General features: G+C 56.2%; 1 protein-coding gene and 1 long non-coding RNA gene across 8 annotated transcripts in view; one reads left to right on the top strand and one right to left on the bottom strand.

Moving 5' to 3' along the window:
* Window positions 1-541: 541 nt before the first annotated feature.
* Window positions 542-22,674, bottom strand: P2RY2 (purinergic receptor P2Y2). Of its 7 annotated transcripts, XM_025894374.2 has the most exons (5): window positions 21,755-22,019; window positions 19,570-19,644; window positions 12,542-12,718; window positions 7,675-7,743; window positions 542-7,418 (listed from the first exon to the last, which is right to left on the bottom strand). In XM_025894374.2, exon 5 carries the CDS (start codon window positions 7,412-7,414, stop codon window positions 6,281-6,283), a length of 1,134 nt encoding a protein of 377 aa, XP_025750159.1. In that variant the 5' UTR covers window positions 7,415-7,418; window positions 7,675-7,743; window positions 12,542-12,718; window positions 19,570-19,644; window positions 21,755-22,019; the 3' UTR covers window positions 542-6,280. The 7 variants fall into 7 exon arrangements, with proteins under 7 accessions (XP_025750159.1, XP_073735763.1, XP_025750160.1 ...); XM_073879662.1 differs by lacking the exons at window positions 19,570-19,644; window positions 21,755-22,019 and adding an exon at window positions 22,534-22,674; XM_025894375.2 differs by lacking the exon at window positions 12,542-12,718.
* Window positions 22,113-25,579, top strand: part of LOC112806336 (uncharacterized) — a 25,620-nt gene continuing 22,153 nt past the window's right edge. The window contains exon 1 of the long non-coding RNA XR_012374503.1: window positions 22,113-22,373. This is a non-coding gene — a long non-coding RNA (uncharacterized lncRNA). The remainder of the gene's footprint in view (window positions 22,374-25,579) is intronic.

Genomic DNA, 25,579 nt, shown 5'->3' with positions numbered 1-25,579 from the left:
ACCCGAAAACAATTGGGGTCAGACGCCTTCTGAGTTTATTACCCCAGCCCTCTACCACCCTCCATGCTGAGTCTACAAGCTGACCACTGGGCTCAGTGACCCTGAAAACATCCCTGCTGTTTGTGAGTTCTGAACCAAGCCAGGTGAGAGGTGCTCTCGGAAAGTCACTCAAGAGACTGGGGCATAGGAGTTAGAGTCTTAGCAGGAAAGATGGGGCACACTCAGCCTGGGTGAATGAAGAGACTCTTCACAAAGGTGTGGGCTGCTGTTGGGAAGGCTCCACTCGGAGGGGCACTGTTGGTCATGCTGTCCTAGCCAGAGAAGCAAGGACAGCAAGAAAGGGCTGTGGCAGTCCTAGGGAAGGTATACTGGTCCCTTTCCTCCTCCCCACCTTGCCTGATATCCGGAGGAGAGAGGGACCCAAAGGAGGGGTGAGGTGGGTCCTCCCAGCACGGGGGAAGAAGAGGGGTGGGCATTAAATTAAGTAGGGCTTGGAACCTTAAGCTGGAATGAACTTTGTTAGCCACAAGTGACTCAAATATTTGGAGTTTGCCACATAAACAGTTTATGGATGGGAAAGGGAAATTAGACATTGAGCAGGGAGTACTGATAGGAAAATAAAATAGCTGTGTTTGTGCCTTCCTGCATTCTCACTGTTCAGTAAACTGGAAAAAGAAGTATTAGCAGTTCCATTTTATAAAGAAATTGAATTTGTGGTCATGGAGCTGGTGATGGCTGAGCTAGGCCAGAACCCTGCTCCTCCCGCCTCGACTTTCCTGGGTCCCCCAACCTCCTTCTTTTCCCAGAACCACAACTTGGTAACCCCGAATTCAGCACAAGCTAAAGCCACATTCGCGACAAACAGGACTGAGTAGAGTGCCCCAGGTTCCCAAGATACACCCCCTTCCACCCATGTCCCTTAGGCCTCTTTCCAGCACGCCCCCCTGAGGCCCTCCAAGGTGAGTTCTCAGAAGGCGCAGCCGGTGCTAATGAGGGCAGTGGAGGCTTCAGGGGCCTCGCATCTAGTCCCCACGCTGACTGCTGTGTGGCCTTGGGCAAGGCACAGCTCTCTCTGGGCCTCTTGTCCCCCAAGCAGTCAAACCATCCATGGGGTCCCTGCCAGGAGGGAAAACTGATTCCAACCGGCCCTGTCTTCCAGGGGACTCACGCGCTGCTTCACAACAGCCTTCAGGAGTTAACAGCCCCGGGAAGCCATGTCAAGTTGGGGAGGCCCAGAGGGTAGGGGCAGGGAAGATATTTTGGGGCGGGCGGGTCTCCTGGTCACTGCTGGACAATGTTCCAGGGCAGCCATTGTGCCGGGAGTGGAAAATCCTTTTCTGACTCCATCTCCAAGGGCTGAAAATAGTCCAGGGTGAGCCCTTGGGGACTGAGTCTGGGGCCATGAGTGACTGGCCCAGCCCGGCCCATTGTTCCTGGCTGGAAGAGGACTGACACTGGACACCTGGCTGAACGAGAGCCAAGACAGAGGCAAGCTCAGGAAGCCTGTATTGGAGGAAGAGCGGCTGGGCAGAGCCAAGCCTCATGGCAGATGGGGAAACTGAGGCCCAGAGAGGCGAAGGGATTCACCAAGGCACATGGTGCACAGGGGAGTGGAGGAGGAAAGCTTGGCTTCTGGGGTTCATCTGCCCTCCACTCTCCACCCCTCACCAGCACATGCTGCGTGGAAAGGCAAACACATCTCTCACCCTGCAGTTCAGGCACTCCTGGCCAGACTCCACCCTCCACCTGCAAGGGGCAGGGCCATCGGGCAGCGGACCAGCTCCGCTCCAAGCCCCTGTGGGGTGCCAATGGTGTCGCTTTACCTCTCTGTCACTTGATGCCAGGGGAGAATCGCTGCCCACTCCAGTCCTCAGAACGGAGAGCCCAGGGGGTTGGGGGAATGGCTGTTAGTTGGGCCTTTGCTGAAGATCGAGGTGGCTGATGTCCTAACTGAGGCAGGGACAACTGGGTCATGGGAGGGAAGGGCTCCAAGCTCCAGAGGGTGGCCCAGAGAGGGCAGGCAGGTAGCCTCCGGTCACACAGCGAAAGTTGCCCATTCAATGCCTGCTCTCGGTCCTGGCAGCCTGGGTCTCCGGGCTCTTGGTTGAACCAAGAAGTAGTTGTAGCACCCCACGATGGGGACCATCAGTTAGGGAGAAATGGCTGTTGCCATGGGTGAGTGGGAGCTCTCTGGTCCACAGGGGCTGGCTCCAGAAGCTCGATATCAAGGGCCTCCCTCCCTCCTCCTCTGCTTCTCCCTGCTGCCCTCTCACAGCCTGGCACAGGGACAAGGTTCTGTAAACACACACAGGCTCATGGGCCGGAAGGCCACCCAGTGCCAAGGGTAGACCTGCTTTCCTCCTCCTCCTCCAGCCTAGGGTCACAGGAGGCCCACTGTTGCTCACTGGCTGGACATTCCTTTCCTTCACTAACGTATCCTAGTGCGGTTATATATTACATTATATCAACTCCATGAGGGTAGGGTCCAGCTGGTTTGCCTCTGTATCACCTTGGCACCGTGCCTGCCATGTAAATGCTTACCAAGTGTTTCATGCGTATTGATCCAATGCCCTGTGTGGGAGGTGGTACATCCTTTTGGAAATGAGAAAACCAAGGCCCTGCAAGGTTCAGTAACTTGCCCAAGGTGCTACAGCTGCAGGAAGTGGAGATAACTTCCAGACAGAGGTGGTATGGGCTCCGGGTCTGTGCTCCCACCCCCACCCCCACTATACTGCCCCTTTCATCTTGAATTCCCATGGAGGGTTGCTTACACACCCTCCTGCCCAGCAGAAGTTGCAAATGGCATGGGATGCTGGAAAGGAACTAATCTGGGCATCTGATGGACTCAGATTCGATCGTGACTCGCCCCCTGACTGCCTGTATAGCCTGGAGCAAGTCCTCACTTCTCAGAGCCTGTCCCCTCCTCTGCTAAATGGGGATAATAATGTCTATTTCACACAGTTGTGGGGAAGAATAAATAATAGAGACAAGAGGTGCCTGGGGCCTGCGTTAATACATGAGTACCCTTCCTCATGAGCTTGACTGAACGGAACAGCTCAAGTCTGTCATGACAAGGGTGGTGGCAGAGGGGTAGCTTTGGGGGCCTAACCTCCCTCCTGGGCCCTGGGTCACCTGCCCCCCAGGGCAGAGACCCCCTGTGTGCCAGGGCCGCGTCCTGGATGCCGAGCTCACCAAGACTAGTTCCTCCCCCCGCCCACTGCGCCCCCCTCCTCTTCTATGCCCCTGGCCTCAGTGCCACAGCTCCGCCCACCAGCTCCATCCACCAGGGTGGGGAGAGCTGGGGCAGTGAGGGTGATGACAGGAATCCCACAAAGGCACTGACCTGAACTAAAGGGAGCAGAGCAGCAGGGACAGGCTGAGCCCCTGGCACACATCCAGGTGCCACGCTGACCTGCTGAGTGACCTTGGGCAAGGCCCCACCCCTCTCAAGTCTACAGCTGGGCTGGATAATCCCTGGGGTCCCTGTCCGGTGGCTATGCCTTTTCACAGTGGCCTTCAAGAGTCAACAGCCCCAGGAAGTGATGTCAGGGTGAGGAGGTGGGGTGGTTGGGAGGGAGCACAGAGGCCCAGTGAGTAAGAGGAGATATTTTGAGAGCAGGCAGGTCCCCCCACGTCACTACTGGACAATGGTCTGGGGCTGGGAGTGGAAAATCCTGCTCTTACTCGGGCTGAAAATAGCACAAGGCAGGAGGGTCAGGAACCTCACCCGCTAGGTGGATGGTTTCGGCCCTGAGCAGCAAGGCCAGACATCCACATTGAGGGGTCAGGCAGTCTGACTGAGGCCCAGGGGTGGAACCCTGGGCCTGTCCCTGGTTCCCTTAGAGTCTCACTTCCCTACCCCCACCAGTGTCTGCTACTGGATTAGATGGTGAGTAGGGCTCTCCTTTTCCCTAGGTCCTTTGTCCTTAGATATGTGCAGGCAGCTGGTTCAAGAAAGGCTTCCTGGGGCTCAGCCATAGTCTTGGCTCCATGTGCTGTAGGGCCATGGGTTCTCAGGGTCTCCAGGACAACTGCTTGAGGAGTAGGTAGGCAGGACATGAAAGAAATGGGAACTAAGGGTACTTGGGCATTTGGTGGCCACAGCCCTACCCCCAACCACAGATGCACACTCAGGAGTCCCCAAAATCACGATGTATAACCTCCTGCCTCTGGGTCTAAGCAGGGCTGAGGGAATCATAGCCCAGCATTTACACTCTTGGGTGTAATCTTACCTGGGTATGGGGTTCCTATAAACTAGGATGGGGTTCAGCCTGAGCAGCAGCTGGTAGGAAAGAGATAGGCTTGGGCCTGCAGGAAAGGCTCAAGGACAGTCTGCAAAAGATAGTCACAAAAAAGCTCACAGGGACTCTGGTTACATTAACAGAAGTATAGGACCTAGAATATGGGAGGTGAGCATTTCACACTACTTTGGGCAGGTCACCCACATTGCAATGCAGAGTAATTTTCCTGGGTCATGGCTTGTGATGGGTCCCTGTTGCATGAGGTTGCTGAGGAGCTAGACTCTAAATAGAGAACCCTTGGGGGATGCCCCATTCTGACAAAGTAGAATGGGAAGGGTGAAGAAGTCATAAGAGGCAGGCAGAATTTGGGTGGGAAAAGAATCTTCTCTCAGGCAAAGTGGGCCGATAGGGCAAGGGGTCTCCCAGAGGGAGAGGGAGTGAGTCTTTACATCTGAGATTAAGAGTGAAGCCTGTCAGCTTTGCCCTACCCCTGCCCTAAGGCTGAGCTGGGCCCTGTTCAGCTGAGCTCTACAAATCTCCGCAGTGATCCTGGCTGGACCCAGAATCTGTCACAGGTGAGAAAGATCTCCCTCACCCGAAGCCCTGACCCAAGCTGAGCACCAACTATAATGCCATATAGCTGGATTTTCCCAAGAGGCAGAGGATGAGACAGGAAGAGAAGTGGATCTCTCCCATACTTAGCCCCTGCGCAAAGGAAACCTCAGGTAAAGGCAAGGAGGGAGCCCTGTCTTGGTACCCTTGTGCCCCACCCCCCAGCCTCATTCCTGCTGTGAGCCTGGGTGCCAGTTGCCCGGCCTGCCTCCAGTTCCTGCTTAGCCTGATTTCCTGTCCCCATGTCTTTGCCCAGGATGCACCCTGCACCTGGATGTTCTTCTCTGATGAACTGCTTTCCTCAGAAGCTACAGCTCAGGAGCATCCCCCGCTCCAGGAAGCCTCCCTGAGCCCCTGGTCCACAGTCCCAACCACTCAGCGTTTTCCATGGTGTGCTGGAGCATCTGGGACCCGCTTGCTCCAAAATTTTCAGGAATTTTGCAAGGAGGCTGACATCATATTAGTAGTCTGAAATTGGCCAAGGCAGGCATATTTGCACCATGGCAGTTGGCAAGGCTACAAATAAGGGGTTCCCCTCACCCCCTGGAGAGCCAGTTAGACGGTTTAACATTTACCAACACGACTGGTCATAGCCATTAAGCCCTCAACTGGAAGATCCCAAGAACAGGACCCCATCTGTCTCCTGTTTGCTGAGGCAGCTAGTGGGAAGGCAGGTGGCACAAGAGTACGGGTTGGAGAAAGGACCCCAGTGTGGATGGTGAGAGCTTCTTAGGCCGTATCTTCATCCTCAAACCATACCATAGGGCACAGCGCAGCAGGCAACAACTTTAGTAGAAGTTACAGCCTCCAACTGGCTCCCAGCCCAGGGGAGCCTCCAGATGGGTTTATGACATCGGTTCCCTGACGTTACGTTCGTCTCTCAGGATGGGGCTCCTCCTCAGAGGTGTGTCCACTGGGGCATCCAGACCTGCCCTAGACCCCTCTGTAGGAAGCTCTGGCTCAGCCCTGACCCCTTACCAGGGTCCTTCGGTCAGCCTGAAACCCTGCCCCTCCTAGGTGGCTCGGGCCCAGACTGTGACCTTGGTATAAGTCACTTTCCCCTCTGGGCCTGTTTCTCCATTTGACTTGATCAGGCTGGATACCCTGGCAGGCACAGCCAGCTATTTACGTGGGAGTCAGGCCAGGGGCAGCATTGGCCCCTTACCCTTGCCTTTCTTGAAGCCTTATTCCCCAGCTCACACATACAAATTGTGACTGGCGTCATAGGGACTGTTGAGATCTCTGGACCACAGAGAACATTCTGAGCCCCTGCCAAATGACAGAGCATTGACGTCATGGCTCCCTTGACCATCAGGCATGAGGCACGAATGGGCCCTATCTAGGGAGACCATCCCATCTGAAGAAGTCCTAGTTCCTACAGCACCCCCTCCCCATATTAACTTGCACAGGCCTGAGGGGTTCAGGTCCTACAGCCGCACGTCCTTAGTGTTCTCACCATCAGCCGGTGTGGACTCTGTCCGCCTAGAGTCCTCACTGCTGGTCGATACATCTTTTGTCCTCTTGATGTCAGTCCTGTCCGACCTGCGCAGGCCCCCTCTGCGGCGAACCTGGGCAATAGGAGAGGGATCTGAGGGTGGCTTGGCATCTCGGGCAAAGCGCACAAGCCTCTGCCCTGCCAGGAAGTAGAGCACGGGGTCAAGGCAACTGTTGGCACTGGCCAGTGGCCGGGTGATCTTGTAAGCCATGTTGACGGCGTTGAGGGTGTGGCAGCTGAGGTCCAGCGAGCGGAAGGAGTAGTAGAGGGTGCGGGTGACGTGGAAAGGCAGGAAGCAGAGCGCGAAGACGGCCAGCACCACGGCAATGGTGCGCACTGACTTGCGCTTGGCCCGCGGCAGGCCTCCCGACGTCCCGTAGGCCGGCTTCAGCAGCCGCCGGGCCATAAGCACGTAGCACACCAGGATGATGGCGAAGGGCACGGCAAAGAGCAGGCCCAGCATGACGGAGCTGTAGGCCACGAACTGGCCGAAGAGCTCGGGCGCGGAGGTGTCGTGGCAGGTGATGCGGCCGCCCCGCACGCTGGTGGTGACGAAGTAGAGCACGGGGGACTGGCAGGCCAGCACCAGCACCCACACGGCGGCCGCCACGCGGCGGGCGTAGTGCGCGCGGCCCCAGCGCAGCGAGCGCAGCGGGCGCAGGACCCCCAGGCACCGGTGCACGCTGATGCACGTGAGGAAGAGGATGCTGCAGTAGAGGTTGGTGTAGAAGAGGAAGCGCACCAGCTTGCACAGCACCACGCTGAAGGGCCAGTGGTCGCCGCGGGCGTAGTAGTAGACCAGCAGCGGCAGGGACGCGGCGTACAGCGCGTCGCACACGGCCAGGTGGAACATGTACGTAGTGGACGCGTTCCAGGTCTTGAGGCGGCACAGGAAGACGTAGAGTGCGGCGGCGTTCAGACACAGCCCCAGCACACACACCACGCCGTAGGACACCGGCAGCAGCACGTACTTGAAGTCCTCATTGAAACGGCACTTGTAGCCCAGCTCGTCCCCTTCCCAGGAATCATTGACTGTGCCGTTCCAGCGGCCCAGGCCTGTGGCCATCGCCCTGAAGGGGGAGGGGCGGGGGGAAGAGCGGTCAGGGTCATGACCGGGGCTCAGGGGGGGAGGCCTGACAGCCACCCGACCGGGACCATGAGGGGCCCCACGCACCCACAGATCCCCTTGGTTCAGATCTGCCCAACCACGTTCAAGGCCTTTGTAGCCATCCGACCTGGCTCTCTCCCTGGACCCAGAAGGCCCAGAACCGTGAAACACTAGAGCTTCGAGAAGGCCTGAGATCCATGAATATCAGGGCCACGTACCTCTAAAACTTCAGAACAGGGGTAGGCAAACTACATCCTGAGGGCCAGATGCAGCCCACCAGTCTATTTCTGTAAAACAAAATAAAACAAAACAAAAAACCTTGATTGGAACATAATCATACCCATCTATTTATGAAGAGTTGAACAGTTGTGACAGAGACTATATGTTCCCCAAAGCCTAAAATAGTTACCATCTGGCCTTAAAAAAAAAATTTTTTTTTTGGCGACCCTGCTCTAGAACCTCAGGAGCACAGAATTCTAGATTGAGGATCCTGAGCTCTAGAATCTGAGGAGCTGGGGGTCCCCGAGCAGTGTCATCTCAGATTCACAGAAAGGGGCCTTTAAGGATGACTGGATCCACCTCACACCGAGTGCCCACTGCCTGCTGAGGCATTTCTGGCCACAGGGCAGCCCCTACCCTCCCGGAGGCATTAGAAAGTTCTTTCCTTTAGGGGCGTCTGGGTGACTCAGTCAGGAAATGTCTGACTCCTGATTTCTGGTCATGATCTCAGGGTTGTAAGATTGAGCCCCCTCGCTGGGTTCTGTGCTGGGCATGGAGGCTGCTTGCGATTCTCTCTCTCCCTCTCCCTCTGTCCCCCAACCCTCTCTCTCCCTCTTTTAAAAGAAAAAAAAAAGTTCTTTCCTTTAGCTCATCTTTCCACTCTCTGGAGAGGCTCTGGCCCTCTGTCTGGTATTTTGGCATTTGAGGGAGTATTTCTAAGGGTCTCCCCCGTTAGTCATTCATTCACCTCTTGGCAAATAGTTTTTAGGGACTCCTATATTCTGGCACTTTCTGCATTTGTAAATGGCAGTCTATTCCCTGGCCTATGAGGCTACCAGATGGGACAGTGACCCTCCTGAAGATTCTAGGGAAATCTGGGACAGAGATGGGGATGGGAGCAGAGGGGGACTTCTTTTGTGGGGCAAATTAAGCTTCCCCCAGGCCTACCGAGTTTCTCTTCACACACCACCACTATCTTGAGGATCTTCTACCTCGTCCCCAGTGGGTATATAACACACCCAGGGGGCCTGACCGCCCAGAGAGGGAGCACCCGGAGGCTGTCCACCTTACTCCTCTCTGTATCCCCAGTGGGACCAGTAAGAGCTCTCTCTCAGCTGCGAGTTAGGGGACAGAAATCCCAGTCTGGAGGGCAAAGATGTGCCCAAAGGTCCCAGGGGCAGGTTGGAAGTCATAGCAGGTAGGCAGATTTGGGACAAACACGAAGAATAGCTTTCTAACAGTGGGAAGGGGCAAGGGGAGCTGATATTTTTTTTTAAGATTTTATTTATTTGAGGGGCACCTGGGTGGCTCAGTCGTTAAGCGTCTGCCTTCGGCTCAGGTCATGATCCCAGGGTCCTGGGATCGAGCCCCGCATCGGGCTCCCCACTTGGCGGGAAGCCTGCTTCTCCCTCTCCCACTCCCCCTGCTTGTGTTCCCTCTCTCACTGTCTCTCTGTCAAATAAATAAATAAAATCTTTAAAAAAAAAGATTTTATTTATTTGACAGAGAGAGAGAGAGAGAGAGAGAGAGCACAAGTAGGAGGAATGGCAGGGAGAGGGAGAAACAGGACCCTGGGATCATGACCTGAGCCAAAAGCAGACGCTCAATTGACTGAGCCACCAGGCGCCCCATAAGAGAGCTGATATTTTTCAAACCCTACTACTAGGTATGCTGTATAAATGTTATTTCATTCCATTTTTACAACATGCTTCTGGAAACCAGGTTATCATGCCCAGTTTTCCACTAAAGAGTCGAAGACACAGATCATTCGAATAATTTGGCCAAGGTCACATAGCTAGGGATGTCTGCAATTCCTATCCAGGTCCACCCCACAATGGAAGGGGCTATAGGAATGAGGTAGTGACCTCGCTGCTTGGGGGGTATGCAAGCGGCTCTTCTAGCAGAGCCTGCGGAAAGGTCTGTGTCCTGTGTGTGGGTGTGTCTGGGAGGCCGGAGAGGGCAGATGACACGTGAGTGCTCCCAGTCCTAGGAATCTAGGACCTGTACACAATTTTGGAACCTGAGGTCCTGGGAGGCTGGGACTTGCAGATTCTGTAGGGCCGGTAACATCCACTCTCTTAGACCATGAGCTTCCTGCCCAGCCTGGAAGCAATAGTTCAGGGCCCCTGAGGTTGAGATTAGGGGGCTGAAAGACACATAGGTCCCTCAGTTTCCCTTCTCTCCCCATCCCCCATCCCCCCGACCCCAGAATCTTCTCTGTCTCCTGTTGTCAGCAAAGGTGCCACCGGGAAGAAGGGAGCGTGCACCTCCTTCCCACAGAGGCAGGTTCCTCCTCAAGGAGGCAGGGCTGATCCAGGGTGAGGAGGCAGGGAGATTCTGTGGTGCCAAGCTGAGAGGGGGCAGCTCCCCCTGCCAGGGGGATCTCTGGCCAGGGCTGGCCTACTGGGACCCCTCTTGCCCAGAGCCAGGCCTCAGGACCCGGCATTAAAGCATTTCCTGTACCCAACCCCTACTCCATGCAGTTCAGTGCTGCCTCCACCCCTCCTGCCTCTAGCCTCAGTTCCCCCCAATCCAGAGGGGTCTTTGTAAAGACAAAGTCATTCCTTTGCTTGAAACCCTCTGTGGCTCCTGCCTATTCTCAGGCAAAAACCCTGCTCCTCCTCGGTCTGGCACTGGAGGTTTCCCTAACCCAGCCGCTGTCGGCCGCACCAGCCCCATTCTCTGGGACCTGTGGTTTCCTGCACGCACCGAACACACACTCCCAGCAATGGTTCATGGCGCTCCTTCAACCTGGACTCCATTCACACCCCTCACCTCCACTTGCTGCAATGACAACTTTTTATCCTTCAGCACAGCAAACTCCAGTGGTTAAGAACCTGGCCTCTGGAGCCAGACCACCTTTGTTGCCTCATCTGTAAAATGTGGCCATTAACCCACATCATACAACTGCTGTGAGGATTGAGTCACTTGATTTGTGTAAAATGTTTGGAGTAGCACCTGGCACACAGTAGGTACACTGTGGTGGTATGAGCTACAAGGCTCAGCCCAGATGTGGCCTTCTCCTGCAATCTTCAGGAAGCTCTCTCAGGTCACCAATGGGGGAGGCTGTACAGCAGGGGAGAGTGGCGGGCCGAGGGAGTGACACTAAGGCCCAAGCTGGGGCCAGGCCTGGGGACCCTGAGAGGGGAGAGATCTGGAAGGGTTAGGGACAGAGGCCAGAGAGACTGGCCCAGAGGGCGTTTGGGTAGGGAAGGGGCAGGCGAGGGAGGCTGGCCGGATGCCTGGAGGAGGAGCAGGTGTAGGGAGAGGGGCACTCGTTATCAGACATGACAGTGCCTAGGCCTGGCAGGTCTCTCCTCGGGGTCAGGGCCCTCTCCCCCCACCCCGCCCCTGCCCCTGCCCACCCCAAGCCATAGTCAGTGTCTCCACACAAAGATTTTCTTGCTAATCACTAAGGGTGGAATCTCCGATTCTAGTGAGCAGGGTGGAGACTTCCCCAAGTCTCTCACGAACCGAGGAAGCTGTCCTTTCCACCTGTTTCAAGACATCCTGGCCTCTACCCTCTCAGGCCAGCTGGGGACTCCATTGCCTTGGCCCCCGTCCAGAATGACCCTGCCTGCCCTCTCCCTCCACTGGCTGGTCCACCAACCTGTGAGTACATCTCTCCTGCCCCCCCAACCCCTGCTTATGAAGACAGTGAAATCCCCAGCCCTCTCCCTTGGCCCTCCGCTCTGCCTCTCCTCACCCCTAATGCCCTCGGGGTCTCACCCCTAGCTCCCTAGAGACCAGCTTCCACCTAACTTTGTCCAACACCACTTGCCAGCCCCTCTGTGCCCAGTTCTGGCTGGCCCTGCCTTGTAAGTGCCCTGCCAGGCTTCCCTGCCTTTGCTCATGCCGTTCTTTCTGCCTGGAAAGCCCTTCCAGAACCCACTCACACTGTACCTCATCTTGCCCACCCCTCCAGGCTCTTCTCAAATGTCACCCTATCTCTGAAACTCTCCCCCTCCACAACCCCCGATATTCCTCACACCCTGTTGGGAATCTGTCCTTCCACCCTCTAACCCAACACATTCCAGGTGCTCCCAGAGGGCTGGGTCCATCTGGTTCTTTTCTCTGTCCTAATCATCCAGCAAGAGGCCTGATCCAGAGCAGGTATGACATGAATGAGAGAATGAATGAATGAAGCAAGCACAAGAAGATATAGGAGTCCAGAGGAGGCTGAGCTTTATGACAGTGGCCCTCCTTTCCCTTATTCCTCTCAGGGCCTCCCAGAATTGTCCTGACAAAGATTTCTCAGCTGCGGACCCTAGGTGGCCTCCTGGGAACACTCCTGGGGACCAACTCACCTGAGGCCTGCTCCTGGCTCCTGCCCTTGACAGGCACCTGGAGTGCCTCTCTTTCAAGAGCCCTGCCCTTCTCTGGCCAGGCCAGGGAAATGCCAGGGGGAGGGGAACCGGACCTAGGCATTCTGGAGGTGGGTCAGCTGTCTGAGCCAAGCACATTCTTTTATCTTGCTCATCCCTGGCTCAGGTCATCCCTGGGTCGGTCTGGATCAGGAGTTCCTGGTCCTGGTGCCCTCTACCCCCAACCCCTCACTTTGTAGGGGCCAAGCCTGGGCTGAACAGCTTCCACGCAGCATCTTCATTTCACCCCTCCCCACCCCCCCTCCTCAGTGGATGCTGCCATAGAGGGCAAGCTATTTGTTCAAGGTCACACTGCTAGGAATTGGAGAACATGGGCTTGATACCAGGGCTCTCTGGCTCTGAAACCTGAATTCATCACAGCCTGCAATGAAGGAGCAGGGTGGGGATCCCCTCTACTGAACCCCGGTTCAGGATATACACGTGCACGAGTGAGGCTGCATGAGCCTCCCAGCCAGTGGAGCCTACCCTTGCACACCCATACCTGGTCAGCCCCTGCTCTCAGTCAGGATGCTCAGCGCCTGCTCGGGTCCCTCATGAATGAATGAGCAGGCCTGGACCAGGACGCAGGGAATTCTTCAGGAAATAGGAAAAACAGGTCCCCTGGCCTGGGACTGCACCCAGCTTCTAGCATTTCTCAGAGCAGGCCGCGCCGTGGGCTCTGTGGGAAGTGGAGGCAGTGTGCACTCTTGGGCTCCTGGTGGCAGAAGTCAGCCAGGCAGAGCCCTCCCAGGCCTGCTTCCAGTGCGCGCTTGTCCCAGTAGGAGTGCCCTCTGCCCACCCGCACTCCCTAGCTGTCCACCCTCGGCTCACGTGGTCCAGGGATGGTTGTTCCCAGTCCCCCTCCCCAGGCAGCCCCTTTCACAGGAGTGTGGCTCTGCTGAGGAAGGTCTTCCCCACATCCTGCAGAGCTGAGCTGCGTCTCCAATGCCCCCTCCCTCCATCCTGGTCTGTGCTTCAGTCCCTACAGTAGCAGTCAACACCCTCCTTGCCTGGTATACGCTCGACAGTCCTTACGCCAACGGTTTTGCTCAAGCTATGCCTCTATCTGGAGTCCTCCTCCCTGTCCCACCTCTAATCACTCCCCCCGTAGGTATTATAAACACACATGAACACACATGGGCATGGACGTACCCAGATACCCAGAGACATACACAGTCACATTCAGATGTATCCACCGTGCGCGCGCGCGCGTCCACACACACACACCGTCCTAGACGGGGCCTAGAACAGCCTTTAGAAATCACGTGCACCAAACTCCCATTTGACAGAGGAGGAAACTGAGGCCCTGTCACAAGATCGCACCATAGGCCAGGGACAGAGCCAAGACTGGAACGAAGGCCTCCTGGATTCTGGCCCCGGCTCTTGTCTTGTCTGCGAGGCCCTCACACACACCAGGCACAAGGTTTCATTGAGGGGGTGGTTACCTGGTGGAGGGACCCCTCTGGATGTGCAAGTCCCAGCACCCACTAGAACCTCAGACTCATCAGAGGAGAAAAAGGACATCCCCTTCCTTTTTCCATCTGCTTCATTTCCCTACAACGGGGGAGTGGGTCCGAGACAGCTAAAGCCAGGTCCCTGGGCTGGAAGCAAAGTGCAAGCATGCGGGGCAGTGAGAAGAGAGGAGGAGACAGCTGGCTGCGGGCAGGGGATAGGAGGTGTGGCGTGGGGGAAATGCCCCCAGGTCACTGCTCTCCTAGCGCACCTTGTCCCTGGAGCCTCAGGCTGACTCGGGGCAGCCAGCCGGTAGCCATTTGCCAACCTGCTGAAGAGTCCAGTGACCAAGGAAAGAGCTTCACCTTTCATCCCACTCCACCCCATCTTCTTCTCCTTAGGAGATGCCTTCACTTAACAGACGAAGGTGGAGCAGAGCACTTTCTCAAGGCCATTCCTCCCATTTCTGAGAAGGATCTCTACTATCCATCCTTCCACACTATAAAACTCTGATATATCCTTGACACTGCAGCCCTTTCCCAACCGCGTGTAACCCACCGGTCACTCACCGAGCCTTACCAGTTCACCCAGTGCAATGGCCCCAGCCCATGGCCTCAGGCTTGTGTTTCTTCTCCAGACCACTGCACCAGCCTACTCACTTGTCTCCGCGCTCCCACCCCATCCCTACAGTCCATCTTTCATACTGCAGTCATGGGTCTTCCTAAAACACAAATCTGACCATCTGCTGTTGAGCTCAAAGCCCTTCTACGGCTCCCTATTGCCGTCAGGCTAATGTCCAAGCTCCTGAGCCTGGCATTCAAGGCCCTGGCTGACCCAACCCCTGCCACCCTGCTAGACAACTCTCTCTCTCTCTGCCTTCGCCTCATCTCATCTCAAGCACAGCAAAAGCAATCCCATGGGACAGCAATCCCTATCTTTGCTCAGGGATGCCCTCCCTTATCTTCCAACATATGTATCACAACAAGAGTGGAATGCTTTCTCCGTACCAGGTCCGTATTAGGTAGACCTCTTCTCATTTAATCCTGAGAAGCTCAGAGAGGCTAACTAATCTCTCCAGGGTCACAAAGCTAGCAAAATGCAGTCTTGATCTGACTTCAGGAGCTGTGCCCCCTGATCACTACCTCTTACCCTCCACAGCCCAGATCCTCTGCTCCAGGAAGCTCCCCGACCAGCCCTCTTTGAGCTCCATGGCTCTGCCTGTCTGGTCAGTTCTCTGCCAGAGGGAACACCCTAGCGTTCTAGGGCTCTAGGTACTAGAATCTACTCTTCCTGGTATTTCCTCAGAGTGAAGCAGCCCTGATGGTTATTGTACCCATTTCACAAATCAAAACAACAACAACAACAAACTAAGGCTGGAAAGGGTCGCCCAAGATCTCATCCAAGGTCACCAGTGAGTGAGGGGCAGACCACCTGCCCTCTCTACCTGGTTCCACCTCCAGCTTTCTCCTTGTAGCCCCGGGCTAGTTAACGCAAAGCCACGAGGAGTGTCTGAGGCAGTTTCCAGGCTGGCTGCAGAATTTCCAGGGCGGTTGGACAACATTCCAGCTTCTCCACTAGGGCAGCTCCAGAATGAATGCACTGCCCACTCCCTCGCCTATCTGGCTGGCCCTGTCCAGCCTGGCAGGGCAGTGTGACATCACCACTCTGGAAACCCCTGCAACCTGCCTCTGCTGGGGGTGAGGTGCTATGAGGGGAAACAGAGGACCTGGACCCAGAACACCACTGAGGGGCAGGAGAGGGCAGGTGGGAAATCCCAGGGCTGCCATTCCCAGCTGTGGTACCTGGACGAGTCTCAGCTCCATGACCGGAGTCCCAATTTCCTTACAATCTAAGAAGAGCACCCACTGCATAAGGTTGTTGAGACAGTTAAAGGAGATGATTTAGACTCACTTTACGAAATAATTTAAAAAGACATGATTTCAGCAGGTGGGGAAGGCAGGGAGGATGGGAACATCCCAGGAAGACAAGACAGGCAGGAAACCCACAAAAATCATGGGCAGAGTAGCAAGGTCACAGCCAGACTGGCTATAGATCAAGTTTCCCACCCTGAAGGCCATCCTCAGAAGGGAGGGCAGTCCAGGGACCCCGTGCAGGAACGAGACCCCACTATACTCCTTAATTCACTCACCCTTTACAAAGGTTGCCATTTCTATGCCTGTCCCCATGCAGGGCACTTGGGGACTCCAAGGTGGGTTGGACCCTTCTGTGATCTCAAGGAGCTCACTGTCAAGGTTGGAAAGTACAGGGGAGGACGGGGGAAGGCCCAGAAACAGGCGATGACAACTCAGGGTGATCAGGGCTGAAGGAAGCAGAGGCACCAGGGTTGAAGCAGCCAAGAGGGTCCTTTATGGGAATTGGGGGCGGGGTGGTCAGGGAAGGCTTCCTGGAGGAGAGGACACCTGACCTGCATTTTGGAAGATGGAGAGGAGTCAGGTGAGTGGAAAGAGAAGAGAAGCAGAGTGAGCAAAAAACCAGAGCAAGAGATCACATAGTATGTCTCGGGAACAGACAGTCATCCCTGTGGCTTGAGGGAAGCAGAGAGGCAAGGCTGGCTAGGAGGACACAAAGGACCTCGGAAGTTATTCTCCACGCCCCCCCAAATATACCCCACAGGGCTGAAGGCCAATAGTCTCCCCACTTTGCTTGGTGTGCTTTCTGCACCACAAGCACTGGGGCTGGTCTGGGGAAACAGCTGAGGGGTAACCTCAGATGTTATCAGCAGGTGCCGTTGTGTGAAGACTTTGCAGCCTCCCCCAGGAGACCCTTGGGTTTGGCAGCCCCTTTTGGAGGTCTCTCTCCTTCTTGGAAGCCCCTAGAATCCTGGCTGTGGGGGCCACGCACTGGGAGAACATGTGCGTATAGGTCTCAGGTCAACCAGGCTGGCCTCCCACGTTACGGGTCAGGAGACTGAGACCCCTTAAGAGAAAGGGCCTTACTCAAGGTCTGGTGTTCTAATTATATTTAGTGAGGGGTTGGGCACCCTCACCCCCAGCCCTGAGCAGGACTCCAAACTACCTGTCCTTCCTCAACCCAGCACGGCCCAGCCCAGCCCAGTGCTCTAGAGACACACTGCTAACCTGAACCAGTTCAGAACCACAGTGCCCTGGACTCCACCCTGACCTGTCACATCCAAATGCCTCTAGCCAGGCTCAAGAAAAAGAACCCTGAGTTCAGGCTCCAACTTAGAACCACACATGCTGTGCAATCTTGGTCAAGTCAGTTCCCCTCTCTGAGCCTCGAGTTCTTCACTGATCAAATGGGGAGAATCACCACTCTATCAGACAGCTCCTAGGGAATGAGTAAGACAAGGGGGCAGGTGGTGCTCCATGCAGCTAGCAAATCATGCTCCTGTCCTGATATGGGGGCTGCATCTACCTGTCCTAGCAAAGAGACACAGGAACCCTTTTCACCAGGGGGCCCTCCTGGGTAACCAGGAGGGGGGGCAGAAGTCACGGTCAGAGTAGGCAAGGAAGGCTCTTGGAAGGGGCTGTGGTCAGGTCTGGAGAGAAGTAGGAAGGGTCCAGCCTGGAAGGAAAAGGGGAGAATTGGGAAAGCCAAGGTAGAAAAAAAGTACAAAAGTATAGAACAGGATACAAGTAAGTCTGTGATTCTGAGACTGTCTCACTCTGGGTGCTTCCAGAATTCTGAGTTCATTGGTTCTTTTTTTTTTTTTTTAAAGATTTTATTTATTTATTCATGAAAGACAGAGAGAGAGAGAGAGAGAGAGAGGCAGAGGGAGAAGCAGGCTCCCAAGGAGCAGGAAGCCCGATGTGGGACTCGATCCCAGGACCCCGGGATCATGACCTGAGCCAAAGGCAGACGCTTAACCATCTGAGCCACCCAGGCGCCCTGAGTTCGTTGGTTCTGACAGTCCAATTCCAAGAGTCTCTGGCTCTAAGTGTTTCTTCAGGTCTGTTACTCACTGCCTCTGATAGCCTTTGGTTTTGAGATTCTCAAAACCACAGAAGTCTGGACTCTCAGAGCAATGTAATCATAGATCACTATCCCTGGAGCCACAGAGTCTCAGCAAACACTTGCCAGTGTCCCCATGTGCCCAACCGCAGAGAGACCCCGCAAACCCAGACTCAGATCAGACTTGGTCAGGAGCTCCACTCTGGATGGAGAGAAAGACACAGACATGGACTAGGTCCACTTGGGTGATTAAGCCACGACCAAGGGAAGCCCAGGAGCCACGGAGCCCAGGGGAACTCCTAATCAGCCTGTGGGGGCTGCGCAGAGGTGGGATCATTTGATCTGGGACCTGATGGAAGATTAGGAGTTTGGCAGGTGGACGAGAAAGGGAGGAAGGCACTGAAGGCGGAAAGAAGAGCGTGTGCAAAGACTTAGTGGTGTGCTAGTGTGGCCCTCGGGTCATGTGAGACTGGTATGGAGGGGTTGGTGGCACAGAATGTGTGTGGGCCTGAGGGACTCACATGAAAAGGCTTGAATGCCAGGTTGAGGAGCTCAGCCTCTATCCTGAGGACAATGGGGAGCCATGGCCAGGCTTAAGCAGGGAAGGACATAGTCAGAGTGACCTTGACAATGATGGTGCCACATGCAAAGTGGATAGAACAGAGGGGTCTAAAGGGAGGGAGACCAAGGAGGAGACTACACATGTAATGGTCTAGTGAGAGGCGCTGGTCCCTTAGCCCTGGATTCTCTGAGAGATGGGGAGCATCCTTGCCGGCCCACAGCACAGTCATAGCAAGACTCCTCCTCCCGCAGCTGGGGCTGGGGACGCCGGACACTCACCAGGAAGCTAGAGCAACGCCAGGGGCCTCCCCTGAGGGAGGGGAGCTTGAAGGAGGCTTGAAGGAGGCCCTCCTCCCATGCTCCAGGGCCCAAGCAGTATTGCTACCACTGTAAACCCACGGCCAGGGTGCCAGGGTAGGGGCCCAAGGAGGAAGCAGCTGCCCAGGAGGGCCCAGGCTGCCCACCCTCCCATCAGGGACTCCAGCTACTCACTCTGGACCAGAAATACTCAGGCCTAGGAGATGCTGTAACAGGGGAGTGGAGAAACTCCTCTGCTCAAGCACCAACTGTAGCTCCCCATGGAGCAAGGCCCCCCTCTTCCACTACACACTCACTTCCACACGGTCATTCATTTCCCAAGCACTCCCTGGCACCTGCTCTGTGCCCAGCCTGTGCTGGGTGATACGGATGGAGAGAAAGCAGGCTGGTCTAGTCCTGCAACTGACCTTGAGGATGAGCACAGAGGTCAGGGAAGGCCCCACAGCCAGCCTCGCCCCATCAGGACCGGATGGCTGGGAGAGGCCAGGACTGAGGACCCAAAGGCAGCCAAAGGAAGGTGTGGGTCAAAGAGTGCACCAGCCAGGCCCACAGGAGACAGTTCAGGAAGAGAGAGGATTTCACTAGGAGAGCCTCCACCTTTCTCGCTGGATCAGCGGGGCTTCCCTGGTCCTGTGAGCAGCATGGTTCATCAGGCCACAAGCAAGACCTAAAGTCACGTTTCCCGGGCAAGATTCAAACTTCCTTCAGCCTGAAAGCCAGAGGAGCAGGCCTTACTCAGATGGAACTTCTGTCTTGAACAGGGAGAGGTAAGTTGGGTCAGGGAGGCAGAAGCCCTAGCTTTCACCTCGGCTCTGTGATCTTGGGAAGGAAACTCTGAGCCTCTCATTCCTCATCTGCAAAATGGGGGTAATAATTCCTCTGTCATAGGGTTGGTAGAGGACAAAATAAGGAACTTTTATAAATTGTTCCTAGTAAGCTGCCTCTGCAGAGGGGGCACAGGGGGAGGAAGGCAGTCAGTAGTTAAAATTCCAGTAACTAGCACAACCCCTTGTTACTGCATCCATGTTCTAGTATCTTCAAAACGCATTGAAGTCTCTGAATATCACACTTCTCCCTGTGCGTTGCACTCCACCGCTTACAACGCCCTTTCCTGACTACTGTCTTAAGAATCGTCATAGCAACCTTGCATTTGAAGGTACAAGGATAGTCACATCCAATTTACAGATGGCAAAACTGACACCTAGAGGGGCACCGTGGCCTCTCTAAGGGCTACAGCCAGGAAAGAAGCCAAATCAAAGCACTCACCCATGAGGCCTTGGTGATTTCTCGTACTCTTAGCTGGTCCTTAGCGGCTCCAGAAGCCCCAGAGCCCTGTGCATCCTGGGCAGGAAGAGATAGGAATGGAGGGGTCATACCCTTACTCTGTAGCCCAAGCCTGCCAACCATTTATGAAGGTCGCCCAGTGTGATCCTCCAACTCCTCTGGCTCGACCCCAGGACATTCCAAGGCAGGAAGGAGAGGAGGTTGACAATTCTTTCGTGTGGTGGCCTCTGCAAGCCCATACTCTCGACACAGGACCTGACCAGTGCTGGCCTCCTTTTAAAGGCTGGCAGGGCAGGAACTGCCCCAAGGTCACCCAGCAAGTTGGGGGAAGAGCTGGGATGGGATCAGTTGCAGGTCTCCTGGCTCCCACTGGGGAAGGGAGAGTCCTAAGTGTCCCCAAATTCCTCACCCCGAGCACCTAAGGGCTGAGGGAAGTGTTTGGCTGAGGGATCAAGGGCTCAGAGTATAAATAATGCCTGGATGGTTCTGGTGTCTCTATCTGACCTCCTTGTATAGCACTACTTGATCCATTCTCCACCTGGCAGCCAGAAAGATCTTTCTGAAACCCTGCTTTAACCATGGATGTTCCCTGTCCATAAACCTTTCATGGCTCCCTATGGCCTTCAGGATGAAATCAAAGTTTTCAGCTTGCACACTCTGGGTCTTGTAGTGTCCCAGAACACACTGTTCTGACAACCTGTGTCACCTACCTCAATGACTGGATTCTAGTTCCCTCTACTTTGTGATGACATGGAGCTCCACTGTAGACATGCCTTCCCTGGGAAAGCTGGGGGCAGGGGGGCAGGGGGACAGGGGATAGGGGTTCCTACTGCTCTCTCAGTTCAGCTCAGCCCTGTGCAGGGTGCTGGCAAAAGAGAAATGAGCAAGAGCCACTTTGTGCCCTCCAGGGGGCCCCAGACGTCTGGACCCAGAGACCGTACAGTCCAAGGTGGAACCAGGGCTGTCAGCACTGGGACTTGAAATAGTCAGAAGAGGCTCCAACCCAACTGTGGGATCAAGGAAGGCTTCCCCAATGAGGGGAACTCTGAGCTGGGCCCCAAGCCTGGGTAATTCTCCAACTGAGGAAGATGAGGCTAGGAGGGCATTTCAGGCAGTGCTACACGCCATCACTAGAGGGTGGTGGGTCAGGCAGGAGAAGGGGCTGGAGAGGTTGGCAAGGAGCAGTTCTTGGAGGCCCTGAGTCCCAGGTTAAGGGGTTCAAGCTGGGTCTTGCTAGCCCAGGGAAGAGAATAGCTGAGATATGGGTTTCAGGAGGTTTCCTCCAAGGACTGACCCCACCGGGATACCCAAGCATCGGGCCTACCCAGAAGGACACTGGTACTGAACATGACCCACACATCAGCAACTCAACGGCCCTCAAGTTCCAGAGTACTACTGATCCCCTTTCACAGATGAGGCCACCGAGGCTCAGAGAAGGTCACACAGTGGCCAAGGCAGGACTGGAACAGAGGTTTGAGTCTCCAGAGAGCTTTTGTGGGCCCTATCTGCTTAAAGAATCTCCTTCCCAACCACTCCCACACACAGATAACTGGGACTTAACAGGGCCCCACCCTAGCCTTCAAAAGCTCCCATTATTCCCGCCTAGAGCCCCAAACAAACCGGGCACCTCAGGCTGCTGGTCCAGGGAAGCTGAGGATGCCATGCTGAAAGGAACAGCACCACCAGCCCCACAGACCCCAAACTGGCAGTTTGAATCCACAGCTGGGCCTGGCCCTTGGGTCTGGCTCCTGGGGAAGGGGGGGACAACCCGCCGCCGTGCGCAGTTGGGGAGAGGAGGGAGGACACTGCCTTTCTTCAATCTGACCCTGCCTACAGCACCGCCTTCCAGATTAAAAGTCCCCTGAGAGAGGCTTAACTGTCCTTCCAGGCCACTGTCCCAACCCCCACCCCCACCCCCAACCCCGCCCCCGCCCCCAGTTTTACGAGGCCCCGGCGGGGTGGGCGCCCAGGGTGCCCCTGGGTTGAGGGGGCGCAGCCGGCCTTCCAGGGGCTCGCGGGTCTCCGGGGCGCTGGCCCACGCCTCGGGGCGCTCCCACCAGAGCACACACACAAACAAGTCCCACAGGTTCAGCCACCCGACCCGCCGGGGCGCACGCACTCCCCCACTGATACTCAGACTTTCCCAAAGACGCCGACCCACACTCACCGAGGTATCCGATCGCGCTCCGGGAGCTGGACGCGCCGCTGGAGACGGAGCCCGACCACGGCCCCACCGGCGCACTCGCACTGCTCCGAGCCGCGCGCCACTCGGACGACCACGCGCACGGCTCAGCCGGCCCAGCGCCGAGGGGGCAGCCGCCGCGTCCCGGGCGCGCCTGCCGATTCCCCCCGCCTCCGGTCCCTCCAGGCGGCCGGCCCGGCACGTCGGCGGGGCGCTCGGCCGCCCGGCTCCCGCCACCGCCGCCGCCGCCGCCGCCGCCGGGACCCACGTGCCCGGAGCCCCGCCCGCCCCGCCTATAACTCTCTGCCCAGGCCCGGGCAGGCCAGGGCGGGGCGGACTCTGGACACGGGCTGGTACCGCCCCTCCCGCCAGGACGGACCCCGCGCCAGAGGCGCGGCGACACCGCGGAGATACGCGTGCAGCGGGAAGGCGTCGGCGGCTACTGACCTAGCGCCTGGCGGGACGGCGGCCGCCCGCCTGCCTCACACGAGATGTGGGCAGGTTTTCAGAGACACTAAATCGGCGGAGTTGGTCGGCCACCTGTGTGGCTCCTGTCGCTGCGCACCGCGAGACCTTTCAGCGAGCCCGCGCCCTCTCCTGCCAGGTACCTGCTGGGAGCACCACGATGAGAACTCGCCTCCCTGGCTTGTGACCCGGAGGCGGAGGCGGGGGAGGGTGTCCCCATTGCCTAGAGAGGAAATACATTCCGGGTCCTGCGTCTCTCCAGTGCCAGAGCGGACGGGGCTATAGGGGGAGAGCCTCACCTGTGCTCCCTTTCCTGGCCCTGATAGACACTAGAAATTTCCTGAACAGCTGGCTTTTCTTCATCCCTCCTCTTGAGCGGCTTCCTTTGAGCCGCCTTCTCAGACTACACACACACAACACTTCCCTTCTCCGCTTTCAACCCCACTCTGACGGCCTTCTCTGGTCAGGGACTATGTCTGTGCGTTTTCTAGACTGTGAGCCAGCGCCAGGAGGAGGAAGGCCTGCAGCCCGCACCAGCGTTCCCCGGAGTTGCTTAATACTTGCTGAACACTGAATGGATGAATGGATGAATGTCCCCCCTCCCCGCCCCATTCTGGTGTAGGTGTTAGGAGTATAGCTTCAGCACTGACTCCGGGAGACCTTGACCCCTAGTTCCAGTCCCTCTCGAGGCCTCCTTTTTTGTGACAGAGGCAATCACAGCCTTCATCCATCTGGGGCTTTGGATAGTGGGTGTCTACAAAGTGTAGAGGAAGTTTCTTTCTGTGGCCAGGGAGCTCGCCCAGGGCCGTGGGGCCTTGGGTCCTTCTGGGCTCCGGGTCAGCTGACTGAGGTCTGGCTCCTGGCCCCCGGAGGGGCCCAGAAAGGGCCCAGGAAGGATACTGGCTGCAGTCTTGCCAGGAGCAGAGTGGACACACAGCCCTGTGTGGCTGAGCCGCCTCTGCAGTCCCCTGGGGACCTCCTCCTGGAAGGCACAAAGGCCTCTTGTCCAGCTTCCTCCACCTGTCGTCCAAACTGGCCCATGCAGCTTCTAGGGGCTAGGAATCCTATGGCTCTCACTTATGGAGCCGAGGCTCGGGGTCCCAATGTGGGGAAGTCCCCTGGTCACTGGAGGCCCCAGCCAACACCCCTTTCTCCTTTCTCTCCCAAGCCTTCAGACCTCTACTGTAACTACCACTAAGCTCAAGAGAAAAAATTCCTTTGATACCAGGATGAAGATCTGGGGCTCTGCCTCAGTCTCCAGCCGCCTGGAAAGTGGGTAGCCAGAGTCCTGCTCCTGCTCTAGTGCAACGCCCTTAACTTTACAGTCAAAGAAACAGCATTCCTGAGACACCCCAAGGCAGAGCTCCCACAACAAGTGACTTAGGCCTGAGAAACAGAAGAAAGGGACATGTCCTTGAACTCTACAGGCTTGGGGTCTTGCCTCACCTCTCCTATGACTCTGAGCTTCAGTTTCTTCTTCTGCAAAATGGTAATAATCGCTTTCTCACTGGCCTGACTGAAATTCTTTTTTTTTAGGGTTTTGCCCATCCTCCTGAGCTGCCCGGGTTTGAAGGGTTAGTATCCCTTCTAATGAGGGGCTGGAAATCTGGGTCTCTTGACATGTTCCCCTGACACTGTCATCACTGGGCTTGAGAGATCAAGTCCAGCAGGTTCCAAATCCCCTAGCTGAGTACCCCCCTACTTGGGGTGGCCTCAGGAGCCCCGATCCACTGCAACCTAAGTGCCCTTATTTTTATCTTCGTACTTATTTACATTTCCTGGCAATAGTCTGTTGAGAAAATATAGACGTTTCTGTGGCTAAAAGACTTTATTATTTATTTATTTTTTTGGTAAAGATTTTATTTATTCATTTGCGAGAGAGACAGAGAAAGAACAAGCAGGGGGAGGGGCAGAGGGAGAGGGAGAAGCAGACTCCCCGCTGAGCAAGGAGCCCGATGCAGGACTCGATCCCAGGACCCTGGGATCATGACCTGAGCCGAAGGCAGACGCTTAACCATCTGAGCTGCCCAGGCGCCCTGTGGCTAAAAGATTTTAGACCCATTGACCCCCGCCAGGAAATTGAGGCTCAATAAGTCCCACAACAAGCCCTACACAAGGCCCTCTCTGGAAGGTCGGAGGGGCCTCCAAGGAGCCTCCCTGGAACCGAGCAGCCCAGGCAGACGGGTGGTGCAGACCCAGGCACGTCATGGTCCCCAAGAGGAGGGTTAATGGAGCCATGGGAGGGAGCTGGTTGCGGGGTTCCATTAGCAGCAGCAGGTCAGGATGGGGAAGGGTGAGCCCAAGAGCACTTCTCCCCATGCATTAGGAGGCTTCCTGTCTCTCCGACCCTGAGGAGGCTCTTGGCGTTCTTAAGCCTTCTCATCTTCCGTCTGTCTACTTCTCTCATCTCCCCCGAGAAAACTCTCTGCTCTGAGAATCGGTGCTGGGAGTGAAAGCCCCTGCCCTTGCTCAGCGGGGATACTTCCAAGCCCTCCTTCACAGGCCAAGGTGGGGTACTTGTCACCCCTCCCAGCCATCACCTGCCTCACACCTTCTGTGGCTCCACCACCTTCTAGAGAAAGCCCACCCCTGCAGCCCGCCACGCCAGGCCCTCCCACGTCTCCGCCTCACTCCCTGCCTCAGCCAGCCATGCTGCAGTGTGGGGCCCTTGCTCGCTCCTGCCTGGCACTTGCTGCCCCCCTTGCCTGCAGTGTCTCTTCATGCTTCTCTGCCCTCGACTCCTTCTCTTGCTCCCCGCCCCATGGCTTCTCTGAGGCCCAGCCCAGGAGCCCCATCAGGTACCTCCCTTTGTCACACCATTTACCCCATGGTTAGCTTCCCCTCTAGTGGGCGTCTCTTTGAAGACAGAGCCAGGGTCTTCCTGTTCACGGTTAAATGCCCAACACCTAGCACTGTCCCTGTCACCGGTCAGCCCTCATGAATATTTGTTATGTGAGGGAGTAGGAACTTGATTTATGATCACCTTTGTGCTGCTGGTCATTGTGTGCAAGTATCTCCTTTAATCTTCCCCAGAACCCTGTGAGGTAGGTGTTATCATGACTGTTTTACAAATAGGGAAACTGAGGTTCAGGAAAGGGAAGTGAATGTCCAAAGTCACAGTGAGTCTGCGGTGGGTCCCCCAACCCTGGAACTCCCAACCTGCTGGGAAGGAAGGCCCTGCTGAATTCCCGGAGCGATGGCTGAGCCATGGCGTTGGGACCCACACTGGTGGTTCCGGTTACATAGGGCTGGGCTGGCTCCAGCAGCCTGCTCTTGCTCTCTGCACTGCTGCATCAGCCTGGACCATCCTCCCTCCCTCGTCAGCCGGCTGGGAACCCAGGCTCC

Source organism: Callorhinus ursinus, unplaced genomic scaffold, assembly GCF_003265705.2.
Source record: "Callorhinus ursinus isolate GAN/ISIS: 27379988/994484 unplaced genomic scaffold, GSC_fseal_2.0 scaffold35, whole genome shotgun sequence".
NCBI lineage: Eukaryota > Metazoa > Chordata > Mammalia > Carnivora > Otariidae > Callorhinus > Callorhinus ursinus.
Note: the sequence above shows the minus strand (reverse complement) of the source record. Positions and strands in the feature narration are given on the sequence as shown.

Coding starts and splice junctions, on each gene's coding strand:
- P2RY2 (XM_073879662.1), bottom strand. CDS start 7,414: ATGGCCACAGGCCTGGGCCGCTGGAACGGCACAGTCAATGATTCCTGG.